This window comes from Aquarana catesbeiana, linkage group LG04, assembly GCF_042186555.1.
Source record: "Aquarana catesbeiana isolate 2022-GZ linkage group LG04, ASM4218655v1, whole genome shotgun sequence".
Taxonomy (NCBI): domain Eukaryota; kingdom Metazoa; phylum Chordata; class Amphibia; order Anura; family Ranidae; genus Aquarana; species Aquarana catesbeiana.
In genome coordinates, this window is record NC_133327.1 from 635,037,688 (window position 1) to 635,064,492 (window position 26,805).

Here is a 26,805-nt window from a genome sequence, read left to right on the forward strand (position 1 = left end):
ACCAATGCTTATTAACAGTGTGGCAGATAGTCTTGAGGTTCTCTGAGAGGGTGCTCCCAGTTACTGAGTGGTATGGAAGGTGCCCAGGAGAACTGTTGGAGACATCAAAGGTCTCTCCGGCTGGTGTAGTGACTATAAACATCTCTGCTGGTGTGGTCCGAGGTGCGGCTGAGCAGTGGTCAATAGAGGGCGTGGATACTGTTTCACCCGCTAAACCTCATGAGAAGGTAGGGCCCAAAATAGACGCAGCACTAGCAGAGATGCTTTCTATCACTCAGAAAGAGGTACAACTTAAAGTACCCGGAGACACTGTAAAGGAAAGTGCTAATGTTGGTTGCTGCAACAATGTAATGTGTACATCAGAAAGGAGTAGTTTGTGCTTGGATCAGTGTCATTTGTTAGATCAGTTACCCATGGAGTGTTGGACAACAGGTGAGGTGAAGCTGTGCTATGGACCCGTGGGGTGTAATCACTTGCCTGTGTTTTGTCCCTCCTCAGGTCTGGTCCTAACAACAAGTACTGAGATAGATGGCACTGATTGTGTTCGACAGGATGTCATTGAAATGTATGATCTGCTAATGTTTGGTGCTGTTAAAAGTGACGTGGTTGCCGTGGGTAACCAGAGAGAGGTTTTTGAACCTGAAAGACCTGTGGTGAAAGATAAAACTGACGTCTGTAAGCTGAAAGGTAGGATCAGGGAAGGCAGAGTTCCCCCAAGAGAGGAGAGTATGCTCAGGAACCCCAAGAGAAGAGAGGGAAGGCAGAGTATACGGAATTATAGGACCCTGTTAAGATCCAAGGTGGGACGTACCTGGAAGCACACCCGAAAAAAGGGTTGGGCCTACGTGGCTGATGGCCAGCACAGAAGTGTCCCAACTGCTATGGTGGGTGCAGGTGTTTCTCCCTCCGGATCGAAACAAGAGGGGGGGGTATGTGGCAGAGCAAGGCTCTGTCACTATGGAAATGGGGTTAAAGTAGACACAGAGTCTGCATATTGGCTGAGTGCAGAGCTACAGAGTGTAAATTTGAAATGGAGAAAACTGCTCTGGCAGTTTTCTCCAGGTTTTGCTAGTTCCTTATGGGGCTCTGTAATTTGGAGATCCTTCAGAGTCTTGGGTGGGACGGGATCTCCAACCCTGTGTCCGGGTCTTGTGGACAGCCAGCAGGGTGTGTGCCCAGGTGCACACAGCCCATATAACGAGGGACTGGTGAGAGCAGAAAGTGTGGAGGAAGGTGAAGTTGGAGCAGTGGCTGCTAGTAAGTGTCTCTGTGTGAGAACAGATGCTGTGTGCGTTGAAGGGCTTCAAAGCTATGTGCGTCCAAGGAGCCAGATGCTGTGTGCGTTGAAGGGCTTCAAAGCTGTGTGCGTCCAAGGAGCCAGATGCTGTGTGCGTTGAAGGGCTTCAAAGCTGTGTGCGTCCAGGGAGCCAGAAGCTGTGTGCATTGAAGGGCTGTAAAGCTGTGTGCGTCAAAGGAGCCAGAAGCTGTGTGCATGGAAGCTCTTGAAACTGTGTGTGACCAAGGAGCCTAAGACTGTGTGCATCCAAGCAGCTTGTTTGAGGGGCCTGTTCCCTATAGCAGCATTACTGCTGAAGAGTAGCCAGGTGGGCTAGCATTTTCATTTGGATTTTGTGTGTTTAATTGAAGCTTGGACCCCTGCGTGGGATTCCTGGATGGACTTTTGTTGTTTTTTCCTTTAATAAACGTGGGCTACCAGGCCCTTAACTATAAATGCCTCTCTGATGTGGACTCGCTGCACTAAAACGCATCTATCCACTTGAGCTGAACAATCCCCAATGTCACAATATATATATATATACACACCAATTAGTGTTTGTAAGGGAATATAATTATATATATATATATATCACAAATACGCAGCATTTACATGCAGACCAAGCTGTCCAGCAAAAGTGACAGTTACAGTGTCTGGAACAAACCATATAGCGCCGTGTTCAATGGTTATCTTTTATTTATATTGTTGGATACTGTAACTGCTTAAAGAGGAACTTTTTCCTTTCACTCACATCTTACCTGCATCTCTGGTTGTCCTTAAAAACATACTGACATACCTAACAAATCCTGCATCGTTGGGTGAATACTGACACTCCGCCAACACAACGGCGACTACAACAATAATTTCCTACAGCTACTCCCATTTCAAATGATAGCATCTCAGCCAGCTGCTGAATGTCAACAAGCTGGCAGGGTGATGTCAATGACTTACGGATTTGGTCAATGACGTCACCCAGGATCCCCAGCCAGTTTGTTGACAATCGGCCTCCAGCCTTGAAGCTGTCATTTGAGAGTGAAGTAGCTGTGGGAGTAGCAGTCAGAGTGATCAAGTCGATCATTGTGTTGGAAGGTTGACGTTCATTGTGATTCATGTTGAATCAAAACCACTGGACAACATGATTTACGTTGAATTTACATAGTGGGACATTGCAGCACAGCCCAATTCATTTATACGGGAGAATTTGACAGGTGGTGCCACTTGTCAAACACAGCATGTAGAGTTAAAATTGGTGCACCATAATGCAAAGCATTGCCACCGCAGCAATGTGTACTCATCCAAGTGGCACCATATCCACTTATAGGTGGGCCATTGGGGGTTAAAAAGGCGGAACAACCTCCTGTTTTTACCCTCCGTCCCCAGCAAGGCCTCATCCACGCATTCCTGGTCTGGAGGTTGTGGGGGTGTACAAGGGTAATTTATCAGAATCTCTTGAATAGGGGAACCCCCAGATAAACTGCTACATGAATATGTTGTATCCATGGTTACTCATTCCCCCAAAAAAGTCAATAGTAAATAAAACACCCCATGATGTAAATCCAACTTCATTTGCAGTCATGTTGTCCAGTGAAGTAGATGTAGTAGGCTCCTGCTGCCATCAGTCAAACTCCTGTGAGAAGTGATCGGGGGGTGTGTGGCTTACTGGCGCTGTGTGTGTCTATGCATGCACAAAGTGAATGCACAGGCGTGGGTACATCCTTAGCACCTGGCTTGCTGCAGGAGGTGCCCAGAGGAGGGAGAAGCTGACAGCGCTGGCAAAGGACTGCCAGATAAGGGGGAAAGTGCCCCTTCTGGGCAATATAACTGTTAAAAAAAAGGTAGCCTTTAGTATCACTTTAATACAAGCAATCATTGACAACTGTGTTTCCAGTCACTCTGGAGTAATTCATCCTCCAAGTTTCCAGCAGAAAAAGTTTTATTTTCAATTAGCTCATCTGTAAGTTGGCAGCACAAGTACATTATATTGGTGAAAGTGCATTATTTTGGTACAGGTGCATTATATTGGTACAAGTGCAACATTGTTGGCATAGATACATCATATTGCCTTTCCAGAGTATAGTAAACCCAGAATAAAAACAATGGAACAATGAAATACATTTTCTGGATTTCTTTTATTACAAACAGAATGCCATTAAAGGCGGTTTATACCAGCATGAACTGTGACGAGGAATAATTTGTCTCTATGGATTTAGATTCTCAAAATGAGATCGCTTTATTCAAAACATCGCTTAGATTTCTGAGAGAATCCCAGCCTTCCAGCTAAAAATCAATAGGCTCTACTCTTTAGTAAATTACTTCATTTGCAGAAAGCAAGGCTGAGGTTACATGCAGTGTTTTCCACAGAACAAACACATGATATCCAACCAAAATAAAATCCCTATGACCATGACTTATATACTTTAGATATTTTGAATAGATAACAACACCTCAATTATTAGTAGTGCCCAAACCCAAAGCAATAAGGCCACCCCCTCCCAAAAAAAGAAAACGACAAATGCACAAAACTACTAGTCGTGGAATTTTAACCACTGTCTACCAGTGAATTTTGTGTTTTTGTTTTTTGCACACGTTAAAATTTGCAATTTTTTATGCTGGAAATGACCTTAAATCCTCATACATATATTTTGCAAAATCAATGGCTCTATAGAGTAAAATGTTAGTAATTTCAATTTTACAAGATATTTGTGCAACTTTTTATTAAACGCATATGTACCACATCCATGGTTACAAGTCACTGAAAAATACATCAAATCCCTAAAAGAAAAAAATAATATTATTATTACTATTATACAGGATTTCTATAGTGCCAACAGTTTGTGCAGTACTTTACAATATAAGGGGAGACAATACAGCAACAATACTATTCAAAACAAAAGAGTTAGGAGGGTCCTGCTCCTGCAAGCTTACAATCTAATAGGGAGGGGAGGGGTTGGTGTAACAAAAGGTAGTTTGTCAGAGTGAAGAAAAGAAGAAAGCCATCGGTCCCCTTAGGGCCCACCAGTGCTGCTAATAAGTGCTCATTGGTGCCATCTATCAGTGCCCATCAGTGCTGCCAATCAATGCCGCCTATCAGTGCCACCTCTCCATGCCACCTATCAGTGCCACTAATTAATGCCCATCAGTGCCACCAATCAGTACAGCCTCATCAGTGCCTCCTGTTAAGTGCCCACCAGTGCTGCCTCATCAGTGCCACCTCATCAGTGCCACCTATCAGTGCCCGTCAGCGCCGCCTCATCAGTGCCCATCAGCGCCGCCTCATCAGTGCCCGTCAGTGCCACCTCATCAGTGCCCATCAGTGAAGGAGAAAAATTACCTATTTGCAAAATTTTATAACAAAATATGAAAAAAAAATTAAAAATTTTCAGTCTTTTTTTGTTTGTTTAGCAAAAATAAAAAAAACACAGTGGTGATTAAATACCACCAAAAACAAATAAAGAGAATACAAAAAAATACCACCAAAAAAAGCTCTATTTGTGTGAAAAAAAAATCATATGGGTAGAGTGTTGCATGACCATGCAATTGTAATTCAAAGTGTGACAGGGCTGAAAGCTGAACATTGGCCTGGGCAGGAAGGGGGTATAAGTGCCCAGTAAGCAAGTGGGCGTATTTTGGAGATGTTTCGGTGGTGGAGTCTGCAAGATTTGGACAGCGATTGGATTTGGGGCTGAAAGGACAGGTCGGAGTCCAGGATTGCACCTAGCACCCTGGCACGAGGGGAGGGAATGATGGTTGTATTACTGATCTTGATGGAGAAGTCAGGGGAGGAGGTACGGGTCGAAGGAAAAATTATAACCTCAGTTTTAGAAAGACTGATTTTGAGGAAGTTGTGTGACATCCATGCTTACATGACAGTCAAAGAGTTAGTAATGCAAGAGGAGACTGAAGGAGTGAGGTGAGGAGTAGAGAGATAGATTTATGTGTTTTTAGCATAGAGATGGTACTGGAGGCCATGGGAATTTATTAATTGACCAAGGGAGGAAGTGTAAATTGAGAAGAGGAGGTGTCTGAGGACAGAACCTTGGAGTACCCCTACAGAAAGAGGAAGTGGAGAGGAGGAAACAGAGTTATAGGTTACACTGAAGGAGCGCTGTGATAGGTAGGAGGAGAACCAGAAGAGAGTAGAGTCTTGAAGGCCAAGAGAGTGTATCAAAAGTATCAAAGGCTACAGAGAGGTCTGGTAGTATGAGTATGGAGTAGTGGCCATTGGTTTTAGCAGTTGGTAGATCATTGGTGACTTTCAGTAGGGTAGTTTCAGTGGCCTTTCAAGGTACCACGCCAAAAAGAATCATATGAAACATTCTTTTAATTTTTCAAACATTAAAAAAAGGTTTAAAAAGGTTTAAGATGTAAACCCGAATACATAGGTAACAGTAGTGAACACTGCAGTTACATATTGACTAGCAATTAATAACCATGCCCCCGATAATAATAGGGGGCTTCTCATGTAAATGTCTCCAACGCATTTCACAGGACAATGCCAACTTCCTCAGGGAGAACTGGCATATATTTCTAAGATTATAAACAGAGTAATGAGCTTCATACAGGATCATACACATTAAATTGATAACATAATTGTATACATGTACAGATACTACCTGCTGTAAATGCTTAGGTTGCATATAGCTTGACCCCAAATTTAACCACTTCCCACCCAGCCACTGCACATATACGGCTGGGTGGGTGCTTCCTTCTTCTGAGTGGACATTCAGGAATGTCCCTCAGAAGTAGGGGGATCGCATGCACGCATGCCTGTGCAGTGGCACGATCCCGATGCGCTTGTGTCACCCGGACACGGCGCATCTCCGATCGGCAGGAGGGCTCTGTGATTGGCCCTCCTGATCACATGACGACTGTGTCCAATCACAACTGTCATGTGATGTAAATAGAGAGCCGGTTGCTAGGCGATCGGCTCTCCTCTCTTCACACAGAAGTTGTCAGTGAGGAGAGGAGAGCGGATCGCTGCAGCTGGCCGGTGATCAGTGAGTATAAGCTGTTTTTTACACACTGATCACCTGCCCAGTGTCCCCACACATGTCCCTATACAGTGTAAACACACAATGTCCCCTAAATAGTGTCCCTAAAACTCTGTCCCCACACACATGTCCCACACATGTCCCCACACAGTAAAAACACCTGTCCCACACATATGTAACAGTAAAACATGTCCCAATGACCATCTGCACACATATGTCCAAGATCATCTGCGCACATCTGTACATGATCATCTGCGTACACATGTCCGTGATCACACAAAACAATTATTATACACTTAATCAGATTTTTTGTTACCAAAGACATGTAGCAGAATACATTTTGGCTTAAATTTATGACAAAATTAAATTTTATTGGATTTCTTTTAAAACAGAAAGAAGAAAATATTGTTTTCTTTTTTTCCGCTCTTTTTTTCGCTTATAGCACAAAAAATAAAAAACTGATTTATGAATAAATATCACCAAAAGAAAGCTCTATTTGTGTGAACAAAATGATAAAAATTTAATTTGGGTACAGTGTTGCATGACCGCGCAATTCTTATTGAAAGTGCGAGAGCGCTGAAAGCTGAAAATTGGCCTAGGAAGGAAAGGGTTGAAAGTGCCCGGTATTGAAGTGGTTAAAGCGGGGTTCCACCCAAATTTTGAACAATATCTGTATGTATTCTCTTCCTTGCCTAGATGCTGACACGCCGTTTAAAAAAATCCTCGTAATTACCTTTTATTTTTCTATTCTTCTTTGCACTTCCTGGTTCTCCTCCCGTGGGAGTAGGCGTGTTTCTAGCCTCTCCCAGACTCCTGGGAGCTAGTCTCAGGCTTCCCAGGATGCCACTGAGCATGTGCGGGAACGAGCAGTGAATGCTGGGAGCACAGCATTCACCACATCCAGGAAATAAATGCTTGTGGGCTTCAAATGCCCACAATGAAGATGGAAACCGCCTGCAGTGAATAATATAAGTTATTCTTTCCGACGAAATCTGACACAGGCGGACATATTACACACAATATGTGAGTATGTAATGCTGAGAAGAAAAGTTTGTGAATGAACTAAAAAAAAAAAAAAACGATAGATAGGTGGCCCCTTGCTTTAAAGAACCATGATCGCTTTATATGAGAGGGACCCAGCCATGCAGGAAACCGTGGACACCGATGGTAAATTATGGGGAGCATATATATATCCAATAAAAATTCAATAAAATGGGGGAACAGAGGTCAAAAACGTCCTACATTGTTAGCATAGCCTAATAAATACTGGCCAAATAATATAGGCAACCATCTCTACATGTCTTTTTTTTTTTATAAATCTTTTTATTTATTTTACTTAACAGACAAAACAAAACACAACACAACAAAACATCATACACATTGAACCTAAAATATATTAATACAATATCAAGATCCAATCACCCCGCATAGCAACTATCAATTCGAAATACGAATTCAAACTAACAAAGCAACCAAGCATCCCTTATACAGCAACACCCATATTATGATTAATGACCCCCATCGGCATTGAATGCTGTATACGGTTTGTCCAGCCACTTTGCCCAGACTTTATCGTACTTACTAGAGCAGCCCCTATTAATATAGGTGTATCTATACAATGGGAGATTATTATTTATCAATTCTTTCCAGTATAGAAGTGTAGGAGAGCAAGGTTTCTTCCAATGCATAGCAATGGCTTTTCTTGCGTAGAATAATGTTGTATTAGCGAACACTCGCTCAGACACTGTAGGAACAATAGCCTCTACCAGACCCAGCAGACAAACAGACATTAAGACCGGTAAAGAAGCAGAGGTAATAGTATTCAATATACCTACCACTTCCCCCCCAGAACATAGCTATATATGGGCAAGTCCAAAAAATGTGTGTGAAATCCCCCTGAGATGCTCCACATTGCCAGGATTTGCAAGAGCACGCAGGATTTATCTTTTGAAGTCTATAAGGCGTAATATATGCTCTATGTACCAATTTAAATTGAATCATGCGGTCTCTCAAAGATACCAGAGATCGCAGAGGGAAATCCCACACACCACCCCAGTCCTCCATATCCAAATTGTATATCCACCTAGCTCTGAGATCTTCTAATGGTGAAATAGAGATTAAAGTAAGATGAGAGTACAGTCTCGAGGTGGGCTTATCCAGGCACTCAACCCTGAGCACAGATTCTAAAGAGGATTGTATAATCCTTAGACTGTCCTGTGGAAACTGTGCATGAAAAAAATGGAGCAGCTGGAAACATCTAAATAGATAAGAACTAGGTAAGTTAAAGATTGAGGTAAGTGTAGAAAAGGTAGATCATTTCTGTTTAGTGACCACTTGAGAGAGTAATCTAATATTATATTTAGTCCATGCAATAGGCTCTGGTACTTTAAAAAAATTGAGGGAGACTAGGATTAAACCATAGAGGGGCAGTTGGAAAAATCACACCCTTTGGATAATACTTGCATCTGAGACCAGCCTCCCAAGCTCGAATAGTATTAAGCATTAAAGCAGTCAACTGGTAGGGTGCCCTACGGCCCCTAAATAAGAGTACCTTAAGAGCTTCTATAGAACCTACCACTGCTGCTTACAGCCGAGTAAGGGGGGTTATATAAATCTGGGCTTAGCCACCATACGGCCGTGACCAGCTGAGTGGCCAAAAAACATTTATATAAATCCAGGAAAAGCTAAGCCTCCCTCTTCACAAGGGCGCATCAAGGTAATTAATTTGTACCTGGGGTTCTTCGATCACCATAAAAAAGATGAAAAAATATGATTTAATCTTGTAAAAAAGGATACAGGGAGTCACTGAGGAGAATGTCTAAATAAGTACATAAATGTTGGTATAATTTTCATTTTTAAAAGATTAATACGTCCCAATAAGGACAATGGTAGAGACTTCCATGCTTTAAATTTTGACCCAATATCTCCTAGAATTGGAATCAAATTCAGGGGAATAAATTCAGAAGCTTGGCGGGAAATTACAACTCCTAAATTCTCTACCCACGGCAATGGAATATCATTCAAACCCATGCTACCGGCTTCCACATCAATTGGGAACAACAGAGAGTTAGTCCAATTTACCTTCAACCCTGTAACCGTTGAAAAGTAATCCAGTATCTCTAAGGCCCCTTGGAGCGAGGATCCAGCATCACCCACTGCCTGACCTGCCACCAAGATGGGGGGGGCACAGTGGCTGCATATGATGGGCACAGAGGCTGCAATTGATGGGGCACAGTGGCTGCATATGATGGGCATAGATGCTGCAATTAATGGGGCACAGAGGCTGCATTTCATGGGCACAGAGGCTGCATATGATGGGCACAGTGGCTGCAATTGATGGGGCACAGAGACTGCATTTCATGGGCACAGAGGCTGCATATGATGGGCACAGTGGCTGCATTGGATGGGCACAGTGGTTGCATTTGTTGGACACAGTGGCTGCATTTGATGGGCACAGTGGCTGCATATGATGGGCAAAGTGACTGCATTTGATGGAGCACAGTGGCTGCATATGATGGGCACAGTGGCTGCATTTGATGGGCACAGTGGCTGAAATTGATGGCACAATGGCTACATTTGATGTTTTTGTTTCAGAATTTTTTAGTTTGTTTGCGCCCCCCCCAAAAAATTTTGATCACCAGCCGCCACTGGACAAAACTGAGGTGAAATGATTTGATACAGTAATGTAATCCTAACAGATTACAATGTATTGTGTGTGTTATGTTTCTGTACTTTTTTAAATTTGCCGCTGGGCTCCACCCCCTGCGCTGCTCGCAGGGAACGGAGCCTGGAACACTGATACATCAGGCGGAGGATCCGGCTGAGGATACAGCAGGAGTACATTGCAGGATCGTAGGGACATGGTAAGTACCTGTACCTGGATATGGGGTGTGGCTCGGGGTTACCGCTTTTGGAACTGAAAATTAACCCCGAGCCACACTCGGGATTACCGATAGGGAGGTTAATGTTTGTAAATTAAAAATAATGTTTTCATGCAATTCATTTTGGTGTGATACCTTGAAAGTTCAATTTCTTTTAGGGATTTGATGTATTTTTCAGTGTATAGTACCTAACATTCTCCATAGGCGACACTTTAAAAGCCTTTACAGGTTATCAGTTTAGAGTGGCATCCCCACATAAAATGCAAACTAGGTTCCAAGGGGCTGGTATTGATTTTGGGGGGACCCCCATGTAATTTTTTTTTTATGTGGCTTCCCCCAACATCCATACCAGATTCGAAGGGTGTTCGGGAGGATACTCGTGTCTATTTTAACACATATAGCATGTTGACATATGACATATAGAAAAAAAAGCAGTTAATTCACTTTTCACTGTAAGTTTTATTTTATTTGTCAAAATGCAATAGGGAACCTAACAATACATACCAGACCCCCATTCTCTTTGATTCTAAAATGATTTAGCCTGTAACACGCTTCTTGTCCTAGGGTGCCAACACTCCCTGTACTGCAGCTATGGAGTAGACATGTGCAATTCGTTTCGGTCCAAATGTAAATTTGGATGAATTTTTGGCTATTCAGAGATTCGGATGTAATAGTAATGAATTTTGTTGAAATTCACTAAAACTCAGAATTCCAAATTTTCGGAACGATTTGAATTCGGATCGGTCAGTAAATGATTGACCGATTCAATGGGCCTGGGGGACCCCACACTATTTTTTTCCTGACTTTTCTATTGCCTGTATTCCTTTGTTTACATTTCAGCTCTCAGTGGGGAAGTCCGCTGACAGCTGACGAGTCATCAGTTGTTAAGGATGTGGCAGCTGGCTTCCCAGCCTGCTCCTTGACAACCAGCTATTCTTTACACAGCATTGAATCGGTCAAAAAATAATCGACCTATAACGAATTCTGTGTGAAGAATAGCTGCTTGTTAAGGAGCGGGTCGCGAAGCCAGCCGCCGCGTCCTTAACAACTGATGACTTATCAGCTGTCAGCAGGCTTCCTCGCTGAGAACTGAAATGTAAACCAAAAAATGCCGTCAATAGAAAGGTCAGAAAAAAAATTGTGCCCCCCCACACACAATCCATACCAGGCCCTTCAAATCGGTCGATCATTTATCGACGGGTCTGAATTCCAATCGTTCCGAAAATGTGGAATTCCTAAGAAAATTAATAAACAAAACAAAATAAAACAAATTCCAAAATGAATCAACGAAACAAAATTAGTAACATAACAAATCTATAGTATCTGAAACTAAACACACAGATAAACACATTTTTCCTTTCTGCACATGTCTACTATGGAGGATGTTTCATCATGGTCACATGATAGTTTATATTTTTTTTTTTTTCTAAATGTGCAAATGGGTAAAATCAAACTGTATATAACATTTATGAATAGATAAGGATAAAAAATTTAATATTAAAAAAATAACAAGATACTTAGCTATAGATGCTTTTTGCCAAGTAGTAGACCCCTGGCTTTACGGCTTGGCAAGATGATCAAACCAGACGCGTGCATAATGCAGCCCTGGTCAGAGACTACCTTTTCCAAGTTTTGGCTGTGGTATATACAGGACTAATAAGTAGTATTGAGCAATCAAAACCCTTAGAAAATGCTATTACCTTTTAAGTGGTCAGTTCATAATGACATTCCTATAGAATGAAGTCATCTAAGGTAACCAGGTTTAGGATGCATTCCTATGTATTGGTAAGCCATAATAATGACATATGAATTTTCTCCATCAGAGGTCGAATGTCACCCTTATTTAAATGACAGAACACCAGAACACCTCACCTCTTCTTCACCTCTATAATATAGGAAGAGGTGTTCTGTATTTTACAAAGATCACTGAGAACCTTGCTTACTGATAACAGTGCTGCAAAGAACACAGAAACTTATTGTCTCACTGGATTTCTGACCAGATCTACAAAAATAGTGTTTTTTGTTTTTTTGGAATTGAACAAATATAACAAAAAACTTTCAATAAAATAGAGCAAATAAAGTTTCTTGTTAGGCTTCAAAGCTGAAATCTGACATAAGCAAATATGTCTAAATTACAAGAGCCATGTGTTTTCTTATTTGAATCTTGGTGTGCGTTGTCATTTCTTCCAGGTCCATGCAGTAATACAGCATGAAGCCTTTCCATTGTGCACAAACTTTCTGTAATAAAGACCGGTCACTGCTGCTCTTTCATCTTGTGCAGGGTGACTGGTCTTGTCTCCGCCCCTCCTGAAGTTTTCTGCAGGCAGTCTGTAGTGGGTGGGGAATGTTGGGTCCCTCCCACAGGTTATGTACAGCACCATAATTATATGATTGCTATTTTTACAAGGTAATATCTGGATTTACAAAGTGATTTGTTGCACACAAAGTAGATTTCTATCCTTTTTGGCTATTGAGGAATATATTTCAAGATTTGTGCTTGGAATTCAGCTTTTATTTTACCATATGCAACATGACCTTAGTTTGGTAGGGATCATAGAAATCATTTTATACTGTACTTATGATCCTGTCAGACGAGGGTATTTTTCATGCACATGCAGGTTAGAAAGAAAGAAAGCATTTCCTACTGACTTTAATTTCAACAAGATTTCAGAGTCATAATTTCAGTTGCTGTTAATATGTCACTTATTTGAGGTCCATCTGAAACCACATGGCCAGCTAAGACTAACCTGTCCATAAGGGGACAATGCTCTCCCTGTGTCTCCCTGTGTCACCCTAATAAAGAAAGGGGAAAAAATAACGGTTCTACTAGGAAAACTATATTACAAGGGAGAGTCAGAAAAACAATAGGTATATTTATAAAGCAGTAAAGCTGGCCATACATAGAACGAAAGTCGACCGGTTCAGCAGGAACCAGGAAAAGTTTGATCCATTTATGGCAGTTCCTGTTTCTATGAAGTAAATCTATTGATCGATTGATTTCTCATGAACTGGCTAGTTGGAAAACTTTGCTTCAATCAGCGCCAGCGCATACAGCCAATCGGTTGCAGCACTAGGTATTCTGACAGGAGCGGAGTTCCGCTGTCAGAATACAATGACACGGTGGTGAGGAATCCCCCATCCACCTCGAATGTGTAGATGGGGGAATCAGTTCAGTTTTTTTTCAAAAAACTAAAAAAAACTGAGCCATGTATGGCTAGCTTAACCACTTTTTTCCCCACAATTAGAGCTTTCTTTTGGTGGTATTTGATCACCTCTGAGATTTTTATTTTTTGCACTATAAACAAAAAAAGGCAGACAATTCTGAAATAAAATATCAATATTTTTATTTTCTGCTATAAAACATATCTAATAAAAAAAACAAACAAATCTCTTCATAAATTTAGACCAATAGGTATTCTGCTACATATTTTTGGTAAAAAAAAATCCGTACATTGATTGGTTTACGCAAAAGTTATACCGTCTGCAAACTACAGGATATTTTTATCTATTACATTTTTTTATTACTAGTAATGGCATTGATCGGCGACTGCGATATTGCGGCAGACAATTGGACACTAAGTGACACTTTTGACACTTTTTGGGGACCAGTGACACTAATGACACTGGCTGGGAAGGGGTTATCATCAGGGGTGATTAAAGGGTTAACTGTGTGCCTAACCAGTGTTTTACTGTACTGTGTGAGGTGTTTTTACTAGGGACATAAGCTCCATCCCTTCCCTCCTGTCAGAACGGCAATCTGCCTTGTTTACATAGGCAGACTGTCGTTATGTCTCTCTGCCTGAAGATCGGCGGGTGCCGATGGACAGCGAGTCTGTGGTGCCCGCTGATTGGCTCCTGCTGTATGCTTACCCCCTATATATACGTGATCCGGAGCAGAGGTGCTGCCCTGTAGCAGCAAAAATGCTATGGGATGGACCATGAGTGGTTAAAGTATATGTAAACCCTCACCTTGTGGTTCATTTTATTTCATGTTAAAATAGAAATGGAAGTCAAAACATTTGTGTGTAAATATATAAAAAAAAGTCTAAATAAGTTTTTTACCCTTTTTTATAAGTGATCACATAATTTCTGTTCTCAGCTGCATAAGGAACTCAGAGAGCTGGAGGAGGAGAATTGGCAGCACACTGGTTTTCCCAGTGAATAACTATGTAGGGGGGTGTATCATAACAAGTCTAATCATTGGAGGAGAGCAGGCTGAGTTCCCAGCACAGCTAGAGAACTTACCATGGTGTGCTCTCATGCCTAGTGTGGTCAGTTTTTAATAGAAAAGCAGAGTGATTGGCAGGAACACCAGGGATTTCACACAAAAGAATCAATACAAAGAGAACAGGATAGTTTTTTTATAAAAGTACATGGTACAGCATGGTACTCTAAAGACATGCTGGTAGGTTAATCGGATCCTGTCTAAATTGGCCCTAATATATGCATGAATGTGTGTTAGGGACCTTAGGTTGTAAGCTCTTTGTCTGCCCTACATAGTACCCACCACCTGTTCTAGGTACCTGTTACAAATCAGTTGAAGACATGCAAGGCTGACCTGTTACTAGTTCCACTGACTTGCATCGTTAATTTGTTACCTGTAGTTGTTCTGTTACTTTTAGTCCCATGGATCAGCAGGCAAACTGTTACTTGTAGTCCCACAGCTTAAATGTGCAACGCTCTTCTATTACTTGTTGCCCCATAGATAATATGTGTTCATAGATATGGGCATCACAATGTCTTGCCTGCTGTTTGATTCAGTCGGCTACATGTCCAGTCCCAGCACAGCCTGGCCATCTTCCTTTCTATTTAAAGGGTAACTCCACCTTTGTGTGTGTGTGTGTGTGTGTGTGTGTGTGTGTGTGTGGGGGGGGGGGGTGATATAGCATATACAATTGCTACACAAGTTATAGTGTAATTGAATGTTATATAAAAAAAAGATCTTTTTTAAATCTGCAGCTTCTGTAGTTTTCTGTGAAGTGCAATATGACAACCTGGAGGTGTTCTGTACAAAGATGATGTAGAGAACGTTCCCTAGAAATGCCATTTCCTGCTTGTGTGATTGGCTCAATGATTTTCCCAGAAGTCTACGCTAAGATACAAATGAGATTGTGGGCATCTTCTGCTACAAAAATATCATTTTTGGTGAGCTACTTCCCAAGGGAAATCACATCTAAAAAGATGCAGACCCTGCCACTTTCCTCATTAGAATCCTGCAAGCAGCAGCTTATTGATATTTATAAAAATAATTTCTATCCACTTACTTTGCATATGGACACAGACAAGCAACAACAGATATTTCTTCAGAATAGCAACAAGGTTTGTTAAAATCCTTGAAATGTACATAGATCACCCATAGGGGAATATTTTTTTTCTCAACAAAAGTGGAGTTACTCTTTAAATAGTGCTCAATTTCATACAGGTTGTCTGAGCAATAGTTAGCATTCAGAGCCACAGGCCCCAGTTCCTAGGACCTTTTTCCAGTGTATTCCCTGTGCACTCCAGTTGCATCCAGTTTTCCAATGCCAGTGTATTCCTGTGTGCTCCAAACATCCTGTCTTCCAGCTCCTGGACTTCTGGTTTCCTCGAAGCTCCACATGTAAACCCCATGAGCATTTCCCCTCCCAGCAAGCAAGGTAGCAATCATAGTGTGCTTAATGGTGTGGCATGCTTAGTACTGTGCAGCATTACAGGTCTCCTCAGGCGACCGTTCAGAGCACTGTGCTGCATATACAGGCCTCCTCAGACCACTGTCCAGAGCACTCTGTGCATTACAGGCCTCCTTAGATCACCATCCAGGGCACTTTGCAGCATTACAGGCCTCCTCAGACCACCGTCCAGAGCACTGTGTACATTAAAGGCCTCCTCAGACGTCTGTCCAGAGCACTGTGCAGCATATACAGGCCTCCTCAGACCACTGTCCAGAGCACTGTGTGCATTATAGGCTTCCAGGCTTCCTCAGACCACCGTCCAGAGCACTGTGTGCATTACAGGCCTCCTCAGACCACCGTCCAGAGCACTGAGCATACAGGACACTGAGTAAGCACTTGGCATAAGTGCGAAATGCGTTAGCTGTTTTGTCTGTACTTTTTCGCTACAGTGTCCTGTATGCTCCATGATCCTGATTTTACAATAAAGACACTTGCATTTTTTTTTCCGGTGTGCGGCTGTCTGGATTTTTTCGTATACTTCCTGCCTGGCTCAGCATTAGCCAGCACCTGGGGCTCTTTCTTCTTGAAGGCAATCATCTCGTTCACACCTGGCTTGAATCCATACCTGTGCGGTGAAGCCTCTCTCGCTCAGAGCACTGAGCAGCATTACAGTCCTCCTCAGACTATCATCCAAAGCACTGTGTGCATTAAAGGGCCTCCTCAGATCATTGTGCAATGCATTACAGGCTTCCTCAGACCACCATCCAGAGCATTGTGCAATGCATTAAAGGCCTCCTCAGACCACCGTTCAGAGCACTGTGCAATGCATTACAGGCCTCCTCAGACCACTATCCAGAGTGTTTTTGTGGTTTCTTCAAACCTTAATACCATAAATAACGACATGATATTTAATTTTTTTTTACTCCAGGAGTATATAATGAGTTTGGAAATGCTAGAGAAATGCTTAAATAATGCATTACAATTTAACTAAAAACCCATTAGATATTAGTCAACTAAAATGTACTGGAGATTTTAGTCGACTAAATACGACTAAAGCTAAAACAATTCAGATAACTAAAATACAACTAAAACTAAAATGGCATTTTAGCCAAAAGACTTTAACATCATATTTGACATCAAACTTAAAGCGGAGTTCCAACTAACAGAAAAAAAAATGAAAAGTCAGCAGCTGCTGACTTTTGATAATCAGACACTTACCTGTCCCAGGGTCCAGCGATGATGGGGAACGAAGCCCCGCTCTTCTCCCCCTCCTCTCTGCTGCACCGGCATTGTCACTGTGAGCACCTGGCTGTGACACGCGCGAGCCGCGCTGCGTGCTGTGACTGGCCGGGCAATCATCTGGGACCTGTGACGTGTCACCTTCCCCTAAAGCGGAAGTTCCATTTTTGGGTGGAACTCCACTTCATTGTACCCTCCTTACTTTATCCTGTTGCTCAGATACTCGTAACTACCCCCTGCAATTTTTTTTAGCCAATTTTTCACAATTGTTAGCATTATTGCACACCGAATGACACCCCTGAACATAATGTGACAGCATCTGGGCCAGAAGATGGGCCACTAAGACCCCAGTGCCCTACTTTGTTGAGGGACAAGTGGCGTGTCCTACACTCCACCATACCTGAACGCAGTGGCATTGCTAGGGGGTGGCTTTTGGGGCTATAGCCCGAAATCTGGGGCCCATAGCCCCGAGTCTCTACAGGAGTCCCCAAGAGGAGGGGAGGCTCTCTGGGGACCCTGATGTAAGTGGGGGGCTCTCTGGGGACCCTGATGCTAAGGGGGAGGCTCTCTGGGGACCCTGATTTTAAGGGGGAGGCTCTCTGGAGACCCTAATTTTAAGGGGAAGGCTCTCTGGGGACCCTGATGTAAGGGGGGCTCTCTGGGGTCCCTGATGTAAGGGGGGCTCTCTGGGGATCCTTATATAAGGGGGGCTCTCTGGGGACCCTGATGTAAGAGGGGGGCTCTCTGGGGACCCTGATGAAAAGGGGGCTCTCTGAGGACCCTGATGTAAAGGAGGGCTCTCTGGGGACCTTGATGTAAGGGGGGGGCTCTCTGGGGACCCTGATGTAAAAGGGGGGCTCTCTGGGGACCTTGATGTAAAGGGGGGGCTCTCTGGGGACCCTGATGTAAGGGGGGGCTCTCTAGGGACCCTGGTTAAGTGGGGGGGCTCTCTGGGGATATATACACACACATATATTACTGTATATACATGTGTATGCCCACCCAATCGTATGACTTTCTTTACTACGCTGCTATGGGCTCTAGCCCCAGATCTTTTGTAGACCTAGCAATGCCCCTGCCTGAAGGTTCCAGCTATTTTACAGAGATGCAGTGGGGGGGGGGGGTCACAGCAGCAGTAAAAGTGTCTACTACAATGTGGGAGGTTGTTTTTTAATTTCCTGACAGGTTTGCTTTATTAAAAGAAGATCACCTGCATCTCTTCACCTGAAAAAAGTCACCTGGGGTCATTGGCATAAGTTATGTGAATAGCCTGTGGCAGTAACTGCATTTCTCTGGTGTTCAAAAGACAACTGGACTATATAAGTAATTATAATAACTCCCTTCTCTTCCTGATCAATAGGTATTAAAATACAATTCAGGACGAAGGAAGCGGACGGGTTGCTGGTGTGTGCTGTGTCAGCGGGAACTCAGGAAGAATACGTCGTGCTCCAAATAAGACGAGGGCGCCTTTACTTCCTTTTTGATCCACAGGTAAGAGTCAATGAAGAAACCAGTGAAAAAGATCTCTATCAAGCCTCCCAAAGGCATCTGGTACATTTAATGGTTTCAGATGATGAGGCATTCGCTGTTTCCATTTTTCCTATTGATCCAGGTTAATGGGTTCTTTAAAACCTTTGAAGATTGGAGTTCTTTGGGAAGGGACTATTGAAACACCTGAGGCAGTTTCCAATTTAATTAGTTATCTATTTACTACGAGCTCACATTTTAAGGATAACACAGTCAAGAGTGGAAATATGTTGACCTTGATAATGATGTTGTATTTATTGTATTTCATCAGGGCTTGTGTTTTCCTATATGTTTTCGTCAGGTTTTTTTTTTTTTTTTTATCCAAAAACCACATTTAATCAAACCCTTATAAATAAGAAAGAACAAGATAGAAATGTACCCATGCACAAGCAGTTGTGTTGAAAGCTGACCGAGTATGGACAGTAAGGGGCAATGGGGGATGAGTGACAACCAATGAAGGTTATGATTGGACAGATTGGGAAATCACTTTGAAATGCTTCCTGTACTTTTTAAAGAGAGCTTCCGACTAAAATCGTATTGCTGTAAGTGACTGTATTATCACTTTTTGGTAAGGCCTTCTTCACAAACTTTGATAATCCACACATTAACCTGAGCTGCTTTAAGGCGGTATATTCATTATAAATGGGCTGCCAAAGCATGGCAATAAAACAAAGACCCAACCTGCACTTTTTTTTAAGGCTGGGTTCACACTAGTGCGAATTGGATGCAAATTTCCTTCGCATCCAATTCGCATGACAGGAGATTGTGACCAGCTCTGTATGGAGCTGGTTCACATATCTCCGGGGGCGGCTGCGAAGCGGCTTGCATAGGAGTCCTGTGTGTCTTTGGCTCCGTTTCAGGGCCAAATTCAGGCAAAAATTTGGCCCTGATTCGTCCCTAAAATGGAGAACAGAGATTCACCGGACCCCTGCTGCGAGCCGCATTTGGCAGCAGTGTGAACCCAGCCTAAAGTATTACACCAAAAAGTATGTTTGATGCCATTATAAATGATTGTGTCATCTCCCAGCTCAAAGGTCTAACAGTGCCCTATGGCCAAATTTACACTTGCGGTGGCGTAAAAACCCATGGGTGAGTTGCGTTCCCCCCCTCGCCAATCGCTCTTCATTAAAGCAGAGATAAACTCTGTGATACGTAACCTCCTTACAGGGGCTTAACCACTTAAGGACCAGCCTCGTTTTGGATTTTAGGTGTTTACATGTTTAAAACAGGTTTTTTTGCTAGAAAATTACTTAGAACCCCCAAACATTATATATGGTTTTTCTTCTAACACCCTAGAGAATAAAATGGCAATCATTGCAATACTTTTATTTTGCACTGTATTTGCACAGCGGTCTTAAAAGCACACTTTTTTGGGAAAAAATTCACTTTTTTGAATAAAAAAATAAGACAACAGTAAAGTTAGCCCAATTTTTTTTTATATTGTGAAATATAATGTTACGCCAAGTAAATTGATACCCAGCATGTCATGCTTCAAAATTGCGCCCGCTCATGGAATGGCGTCAAACTTTTACCCTCAAAAATCTCCATAGGCGATGTTTAAAAAATTCTACAGGTTGCATATTTTGCGGTACAGAGGAGGTCTAGGGCTAGAATTATTGCTCTCGCTCTATCGCTCGTGGCGATACCTCACATGTGTGGTTTGACCACCGTTTTCATATGAGGGCAATACTCGCGTATGCGTTCGTTTCTGCGTGCGAGCTCGTCGGGACAGGGGGTTTTAAAAATGTTTTATTTTTATTATTTATTTTACATTATTTTATTTATTTTTACACTGTTTAAAAAAAAAAAAAATATGTCACTTTTATTCCTATTACAAGGGATGTAAACATCCCTTGTAATAGAAAAAAGCATGACAGGACCTCTTAAATATGAGATCTGGGGTCAAAAAGACCTCAGATCTCATATTTACATTAAAATGCAATTAAAAAAAAAAAAAAAGTCATTTAAAAAAATGACATTGAAAAAATGTGCCTTTAAGAGGCGTGGACAGAAGTGGTGTTTTGACGTCGCTTCCGCCCAGCAGTGTCATGGAGACAAGTGGGCGCCATCTTAGCCTCACTCGTCTCCAGGCACACCACAGAGAAGGACGCGATCGCCTCCGCCGCTACCGACGGCTCCGGTAAGCGGCGGAGGGCACCGGATCGTGGCGGGAGGGGGCCCCTCTCCCGCCACCGATAAAAGTGATCTCACGGTGAATCCGCCGCAGGGACCACTTTTGAAATCTGAAAGCCGACCGCCGCATGAAAACAGGGATACTGGGGTTATGGCAGCTAGCTGCTGCCATAACAACGATATCCCCGTTCAAAGTTTGGACGTACATCGTCGTGCAGCTGTCGGTAAGTGGTTAATTGCCCCTACTGGAACTGGCATCTTCTAAGCTGCTGCTTTCGGGTGCCAGGCTGCAGCCATTCTCATTGGCCAGCATGGGATGATGTCATTCTGCCACTAGGGTTGCCACCTCATCCCTTTAAATCTGAACACATATTAATTACACAGGTTCTGTGGCTATTTAATGTGGTAATTAAACTCATTTAGTGTCTTATCTGCATTCAATTAACCTCAGAACCTGTGTAATTGATATGTGTTCAGATTGGAGCCCTCGTGATGGTAATGGCACCGTTCCAATTGGTGCGACGCCGACTTTGCAGCGCCGCACCAATTTTCAAAAGTAGTTCCTGTACTACTTTTTCTGATTTCTGGTGCAAATTCAATAGACATCTGTGCATGAAGCCACACAGATGTATTTCAAGTAGCACCTGAAATCACGCTGACCTTCTACTTTGAAATTGCGCTAATTCAAGTGAAGTATTCAAAGTAGCATCAACGTGAACCAGAGCTAAAGGGATGATGTGGCAACCCTACCTGCCACACAGGCTCTATGCCTTAGACCCCTTTCACACTGGGGCGGTTTGCAGGCGGTATTGCGCTAAAAATACCGCCTGCAAACCGCCCCTAAACAGCCTCCGCTGTTTGTTCAGTGTGAAAGCCCGAGGGCTTTCACACTGAAGCGGTGCGCTGGCAGGACGGTGAAAAAAGTCCTGCAAACCGCTTCTTTAAAGCCTAAAGCCTCAAGGTTTTTTTTTACAGTACTGCATTCTATGCATTATAGTAAAAAACCTTCTATGCTGCAGGAGCCCCCCCCCCTTTATTCTTCCAGCAACGTGCACAAGAGCAGTGGTTTTCATCATTGTCTCCCTCTTCATTGGGCCGATTTATAGCAGTGGCAGCCATTGGCTCCCACTGCTGTCAATCAAATGCTGAGCCGCCCTGTCTGTGTCAAGAGACGCAGACTGGGTGGCATGGGAGCAAGCATGCACGGGTGCCCCCAGGAAAAGTGGATTTCCATAGGGGCACCGAAGAGGAGGAGCCTGGGGCACCAGCCGAGGAGCCCAAAAAAAGGAGTTGCACAGAGCAGGTAAGCATGACATGTTTGTTATTTTAGTTTAAAAAAATACAGTTTATAATCACTTTAAGCTATAAGGACAGCGGAGAGAGGTGTACATATGCCAAACCTGACCTGTTTAGCTGATGCAAAGCACGCAGTAGCAGGGCATTGGTACAGGATTTAAGGTGTTAAAACAGGAGGCGAGGAGGCGATATAACACCTCCTCACCGCCTGTCAAATGCCCTTCAAACAGTGATACAACATAGATCACTCTTTAGTAAGCAACACAATTCATACCTCCCAACTTTTTGAGATGGGAACAAGGGACACCTATTAGCGAAAGAATGTAGTCAAAGGACACAACCCCTGCCACTCCCCCTTAAAGAAGAATTATACAAACAAAAACGATTAGTTAAATCCGCTAGTGCTTTTTTTAACCACTACTATTCCTTTTTATTGGCTTTGGAAATTTACAAAAGCAACAATTTAGAAATTGGATGAAAGGTTTAGCACTGGGAAGCACTTTTTGAAAGATAAAAAGTGTTTTTTTTATACAACTATATAGATCAGAACAAAATGAGGGAAAAATGAGGAGGAAAGAGGGACAGAGGGACTTTGTTCCAAATTAGGGCCAGTCCCTCGAAATCAGGGACAGTTGGGAGCTATGCACAAGTGTAAACAAGACCTAAAAGATATGGTGATAGCTAAATAAAGCTCTGAACAGATATACTGTAGGATGGACCCTTTTGTATTGTTATGCCGCGTACACACAACTGGACTTTCCGGCAGAAAAGGTCCGACGGAATCATTCCATCGGACATTCCGATCGTGTGTGGGCTTCATTGGACTTTTTCTTTCTAAAATTCTGACGGACCTAGAAATAGAACATGTTTCAAATCTTTCCGATGGAATCAGTTCCTATCGGGAAAACCACTCGTCTGTATGCTAGTCCAACGGACCAAAAACTACGCAAGGGCAGCTATTGGCTACTGAACTTCCTTTTTCTAGTCCCATCGTACGTTATCGTGTTTTAAACGATCGAATTTTGTCGTGATCATGTGTAGGCAAGTCCGTTTCAGCGGAACTCCATCGGAACTCCGCCAGAAAGACCGTTGAAGTCTATTCTGAAGGAAAGTCCGGTCGCATGTATGCGGCATTATTATTTGCAGCATTGGACTCTTCCTGTGTACACCTTCCAGGTGGGCCCTTTATCACCTCTTGGTTTGCCAGGAGGTAGAGGCTCTAAAGTTGTAACTGACACTGTAATTTATAAATTACTATTATGGGAAAATTCTTAGTTGGTGGATTCCATGTATTTAGTAGGTTTCAACAAACTAGGAGCTATTTTTTACAGATAAAATGATTTTTTTGTAAGTGATATGTATAAGGTCTTATGTTGTGGTAAGAGGTTGGATAAGGATGAAAGATCTGAGTTTGGCCCAGTTGTCAGTTTTGAATGAGAGATGAGGCTGCAGGGTGAAGGTGAAGAGAGATTTTAGCTTTTTAATTGCGTTCGTTATTTTTTCGTTCCATTTCTGCTTTAAAACTTTTTTCTATTTTCCTTTTATCATCCCTATGATCTATGCTTTTATCTCACCTATGCTTATGTGCATGTAAACGCTTATACCATAGTTGACTGGTCCATAAACTTTTCAGACTTCAATCAAAACTTTTTCTTTTACTGTATAACTAAAGGCTTTTTTTTGATAGAATGGAGAGGGATTGGAACACCTTTCTGGTTCTTATTGCTTCCTTTGCCCCTCATAAGGAGATTTACCCATTCTATTTGATCGGTTGACTGTTATCACTAAAGAAGGGGAAAGAAAATCACAAATCTTGAAGAAAGATGATCTGCACACTAGTAGTTGCTCTTAAAAAATCTTCATGTTTAATCAGTTGATGCATTTCGCCCTATAAGGCCTTAGTCATAGCTGTATGACTAAGGCCTTATAGGCTGAAACGCATCAACTGATCTTATCTGCAGTTGTATACTGTGGTTTTGGAATAAACATGAAGATTTTCTAAGAGCAACTACTGGTGTGCGGATCATCTTTCTTCATTATCTACTCAGTGAAACGGCTATGGATCGGGCACCCAGGAGCTCTGTTGTCAGCATGTTATTTGGGTAGTAGCACTGTTTCCTCTGCTTGCAATCCCAAATCTTGTCTTATTCCCAGAACAAGAATAGAGGGAAATCTTCCAATGGGGACACTAGTTCTGGTGATACCCTGGGATTCTCTCACTTTGGAGGGATTTCCCCTCGCTTCCTGTTTTGGCTATGGGACAGGAAGTGAAGGGACATCTCCCCAATGGGACACAGATTGAAAAATAAATGTTTTGCCTTTAGTTCTGCTTTACCTGCTTGCTGACCCCCTCACATAGGAGTACGGCATCAGGACGGCTCTCCTATGCTGGATCACGTACCTAGTACTTCTGGGCAGGGGGTGTGCGCCACCAGGGCTGCAGCTGTGCTGTGATTAGACACAGAACAAGCTGATCAGCAGCTGCTGGTCAATAGATGTCCGCCAGCACCCGCTGATCGGTGAGAAAAGACACAGAACAGAGCTCTGTAAACAAGGCAGAGCTCTTTTCTGTCACCAGGGATGTTTTGGATTTTGTTTCCCTGCAAAGCAAGGAATAAAATCCACCACATTCCTTAGTAAAAATAGCACACAGTAAACACAAAAACACTGGTTAGGTGCAAATTTAACCCTTCGATCGCCCTAGATGTTTAATCCCTTCCCAGCCAGCGTCATTAGTACAGTGACATATTTTCAGCACTGATCACTATATTAGTGTCACTGGTTCCCACAAAGTGTCAAAAGTGTCAGTTGGTGTCGCAGTCCCTCTATAAGTCGCTGATCGCCGCCATTACTAGTATAAAAAAAGTATTTACTATATAACATAATTTGTAGACGCTATAACTTTTGTGCAAACCAATCAATATACACTTATTGGGATTGTTTTACCAAAAATATGTAGCAGAATACATATTGGCCTAAATTAATGAAGAAATCTTTTTATTGGATATGATTTATAGCAGAAAGTAAAAAATATTGTTTTTTTGTTTTTTTTTTTTAAATTGTCAGTCTTATTTTGTTTATAGCTCAAAAAATAAAAAACCCAGAGGTGATCAAATACCACCGAAAGAAAGCTCTATTTGTGGGAAAAAAGGATCCAAATTTAATTTATGTACAGCGTTGCATGACCGCGCAATTGTCATTTAAAGTTACTCAGCTCCAAAAGCAAAAAAAATGGCCTGGTCATTCACCTCTTTTGGGATCCCTTGTCGGTGTGCCTGACTCCCACTTCTCTGCTGAGTGCCCACCATAGCAAGCTTGCTATGTGGGCACTTGTGCATGCTTGCTCCCGATCTGGCTCTATGTGTCAATTGACACACTGAGCGTGGCCTTGCCCCACCCCCCCAATCCCTCCTCACTGGAGGTAATTGACAGCAGCAACAGCCAATGGCTCCCCCGCTGCTGTCTCTGAGCCAATGAGGGGAGAGGGCCTCAGTTCTCTTTCACATTGCTGGATTGAAATGGGGTTTTAGGTAAGGTGGGTCTGGGGGGGGGGGGGGGGGCTGCACGAAGAAAGTTTTTTACCTTAAAGTGGAGCTCCACCCAAAAGAGAAAGCTCTGCTTGTTTGCACCCTCCCCCTCCTCCATTGCCATATTTAGCACTTTTTGGGGGGGAACTCGTACCTGATTTTGATAAGTACCCGCTCCCACTTCCAGCTCAGATCGTCGTGGCAAACTGAGCCGGAAGTTCGGACCCCCTCCTCCCCCCACAGTCTTCTGGAACACATCACAGGTCCCAGAAGACCATGGGACCATTTACAAGGCGCAGAGCAACTCACGCATACGCAGTAGGAAACAGGCTGTGAAGCCACAAGGAAGTGTGTCCCTTCCCTCTAATCAGCTCTAGGAACTCTCCTCACTGAGCTCTGCAGAGTGGAATTCCATCTCCCTGCCCTCTTTTTTTCTGACACCTCACATAAGCTTTATAAATTCTGGAATTTGAACAGATGTAGAGGAAGGAATACTGCAGATAAACAGGCGCAACTTATGTAGAAGGATTTGTTTCATCTCTGTGTATCACCTGAAGCCAGTCACTGCACTGGGTATATGTGAGGGTTTACATCCACTTTAAAGGCTCTTTCTCATTGAAAGGTACAGTAAAAACAGGCAGGTTGAGCCATGGTTTTAGACCCCCCACAGTCGCCCACCCAAATGCTTACATTACAGACTAAAAGGGCTGTACACATCCCATGGCCGCAATGCTTTGCTTCATGCCCACAGCATTTTAACCTCAAGTTGCATAGCCTGTCAAACTCGCCCATTTAAATCAGTGCAGCCGCACTGCAACCGTGAGCCGAACTCTTGGCTTGCATTTGTGGCGCAGTCTCGCAATGTAATATTGCTGTTTGGCAATTATAGATTAAAAAAATAAAAAATAAACCAGCATCAGGACAAAATAGTAGAACCTCCTAAATACCTGCCAGCCGCTGCTATATCCCCCTCTAAAAAGTGTTCCACCACAGATCACTCTTTAGAGGATGGCAAGGTCTAAGGCTCCTTCCAGATGGGGTGGACTCCGTGAAGGGGATCTGCCTGCTCAGTGGGGAAGCTGACCCCTGCTGAGCAGGCAGATGACAGGTCCATGTCCACTCCACTATTCAGACCAGACACAGACAGAGCCCGCTGTTCTCTATAGGTCGGTCAGATGGAAACGAACCGCCTGTCCGTTTACATCTGACTGTCATCCGATCTGCCGGATTTGTTGTAGCGGATCGGATGGCGACGTGTAACGTTCACCGTTCCATAGAGAGCTA

The 26,805-nt window shown here is 42.9% G+C and overlaps 1 protein-coding gene across 1 annotated transcript in view; it reads left to right on the plus strand.

Annotated features, from left to right (window-relative positions):
- USH2A (usherin) overlaps window positions 1–26,805 on the plus strand; it is a 1,400,924-nt gene that overhangs the window by 550,364 nt on the left and 823,755 nt on the right. The window contains exon 23 of the mRNA XM_073628975.1: window positions 18,399–18,529. Within this exon, the coding sequence (XP_073485076.1) occupies window positions 18,399–18,529 (131 nt within the window). The remainder of the gene's footprint in view (window positions 1–18,398; window positions 18,530–26,805) is intronic.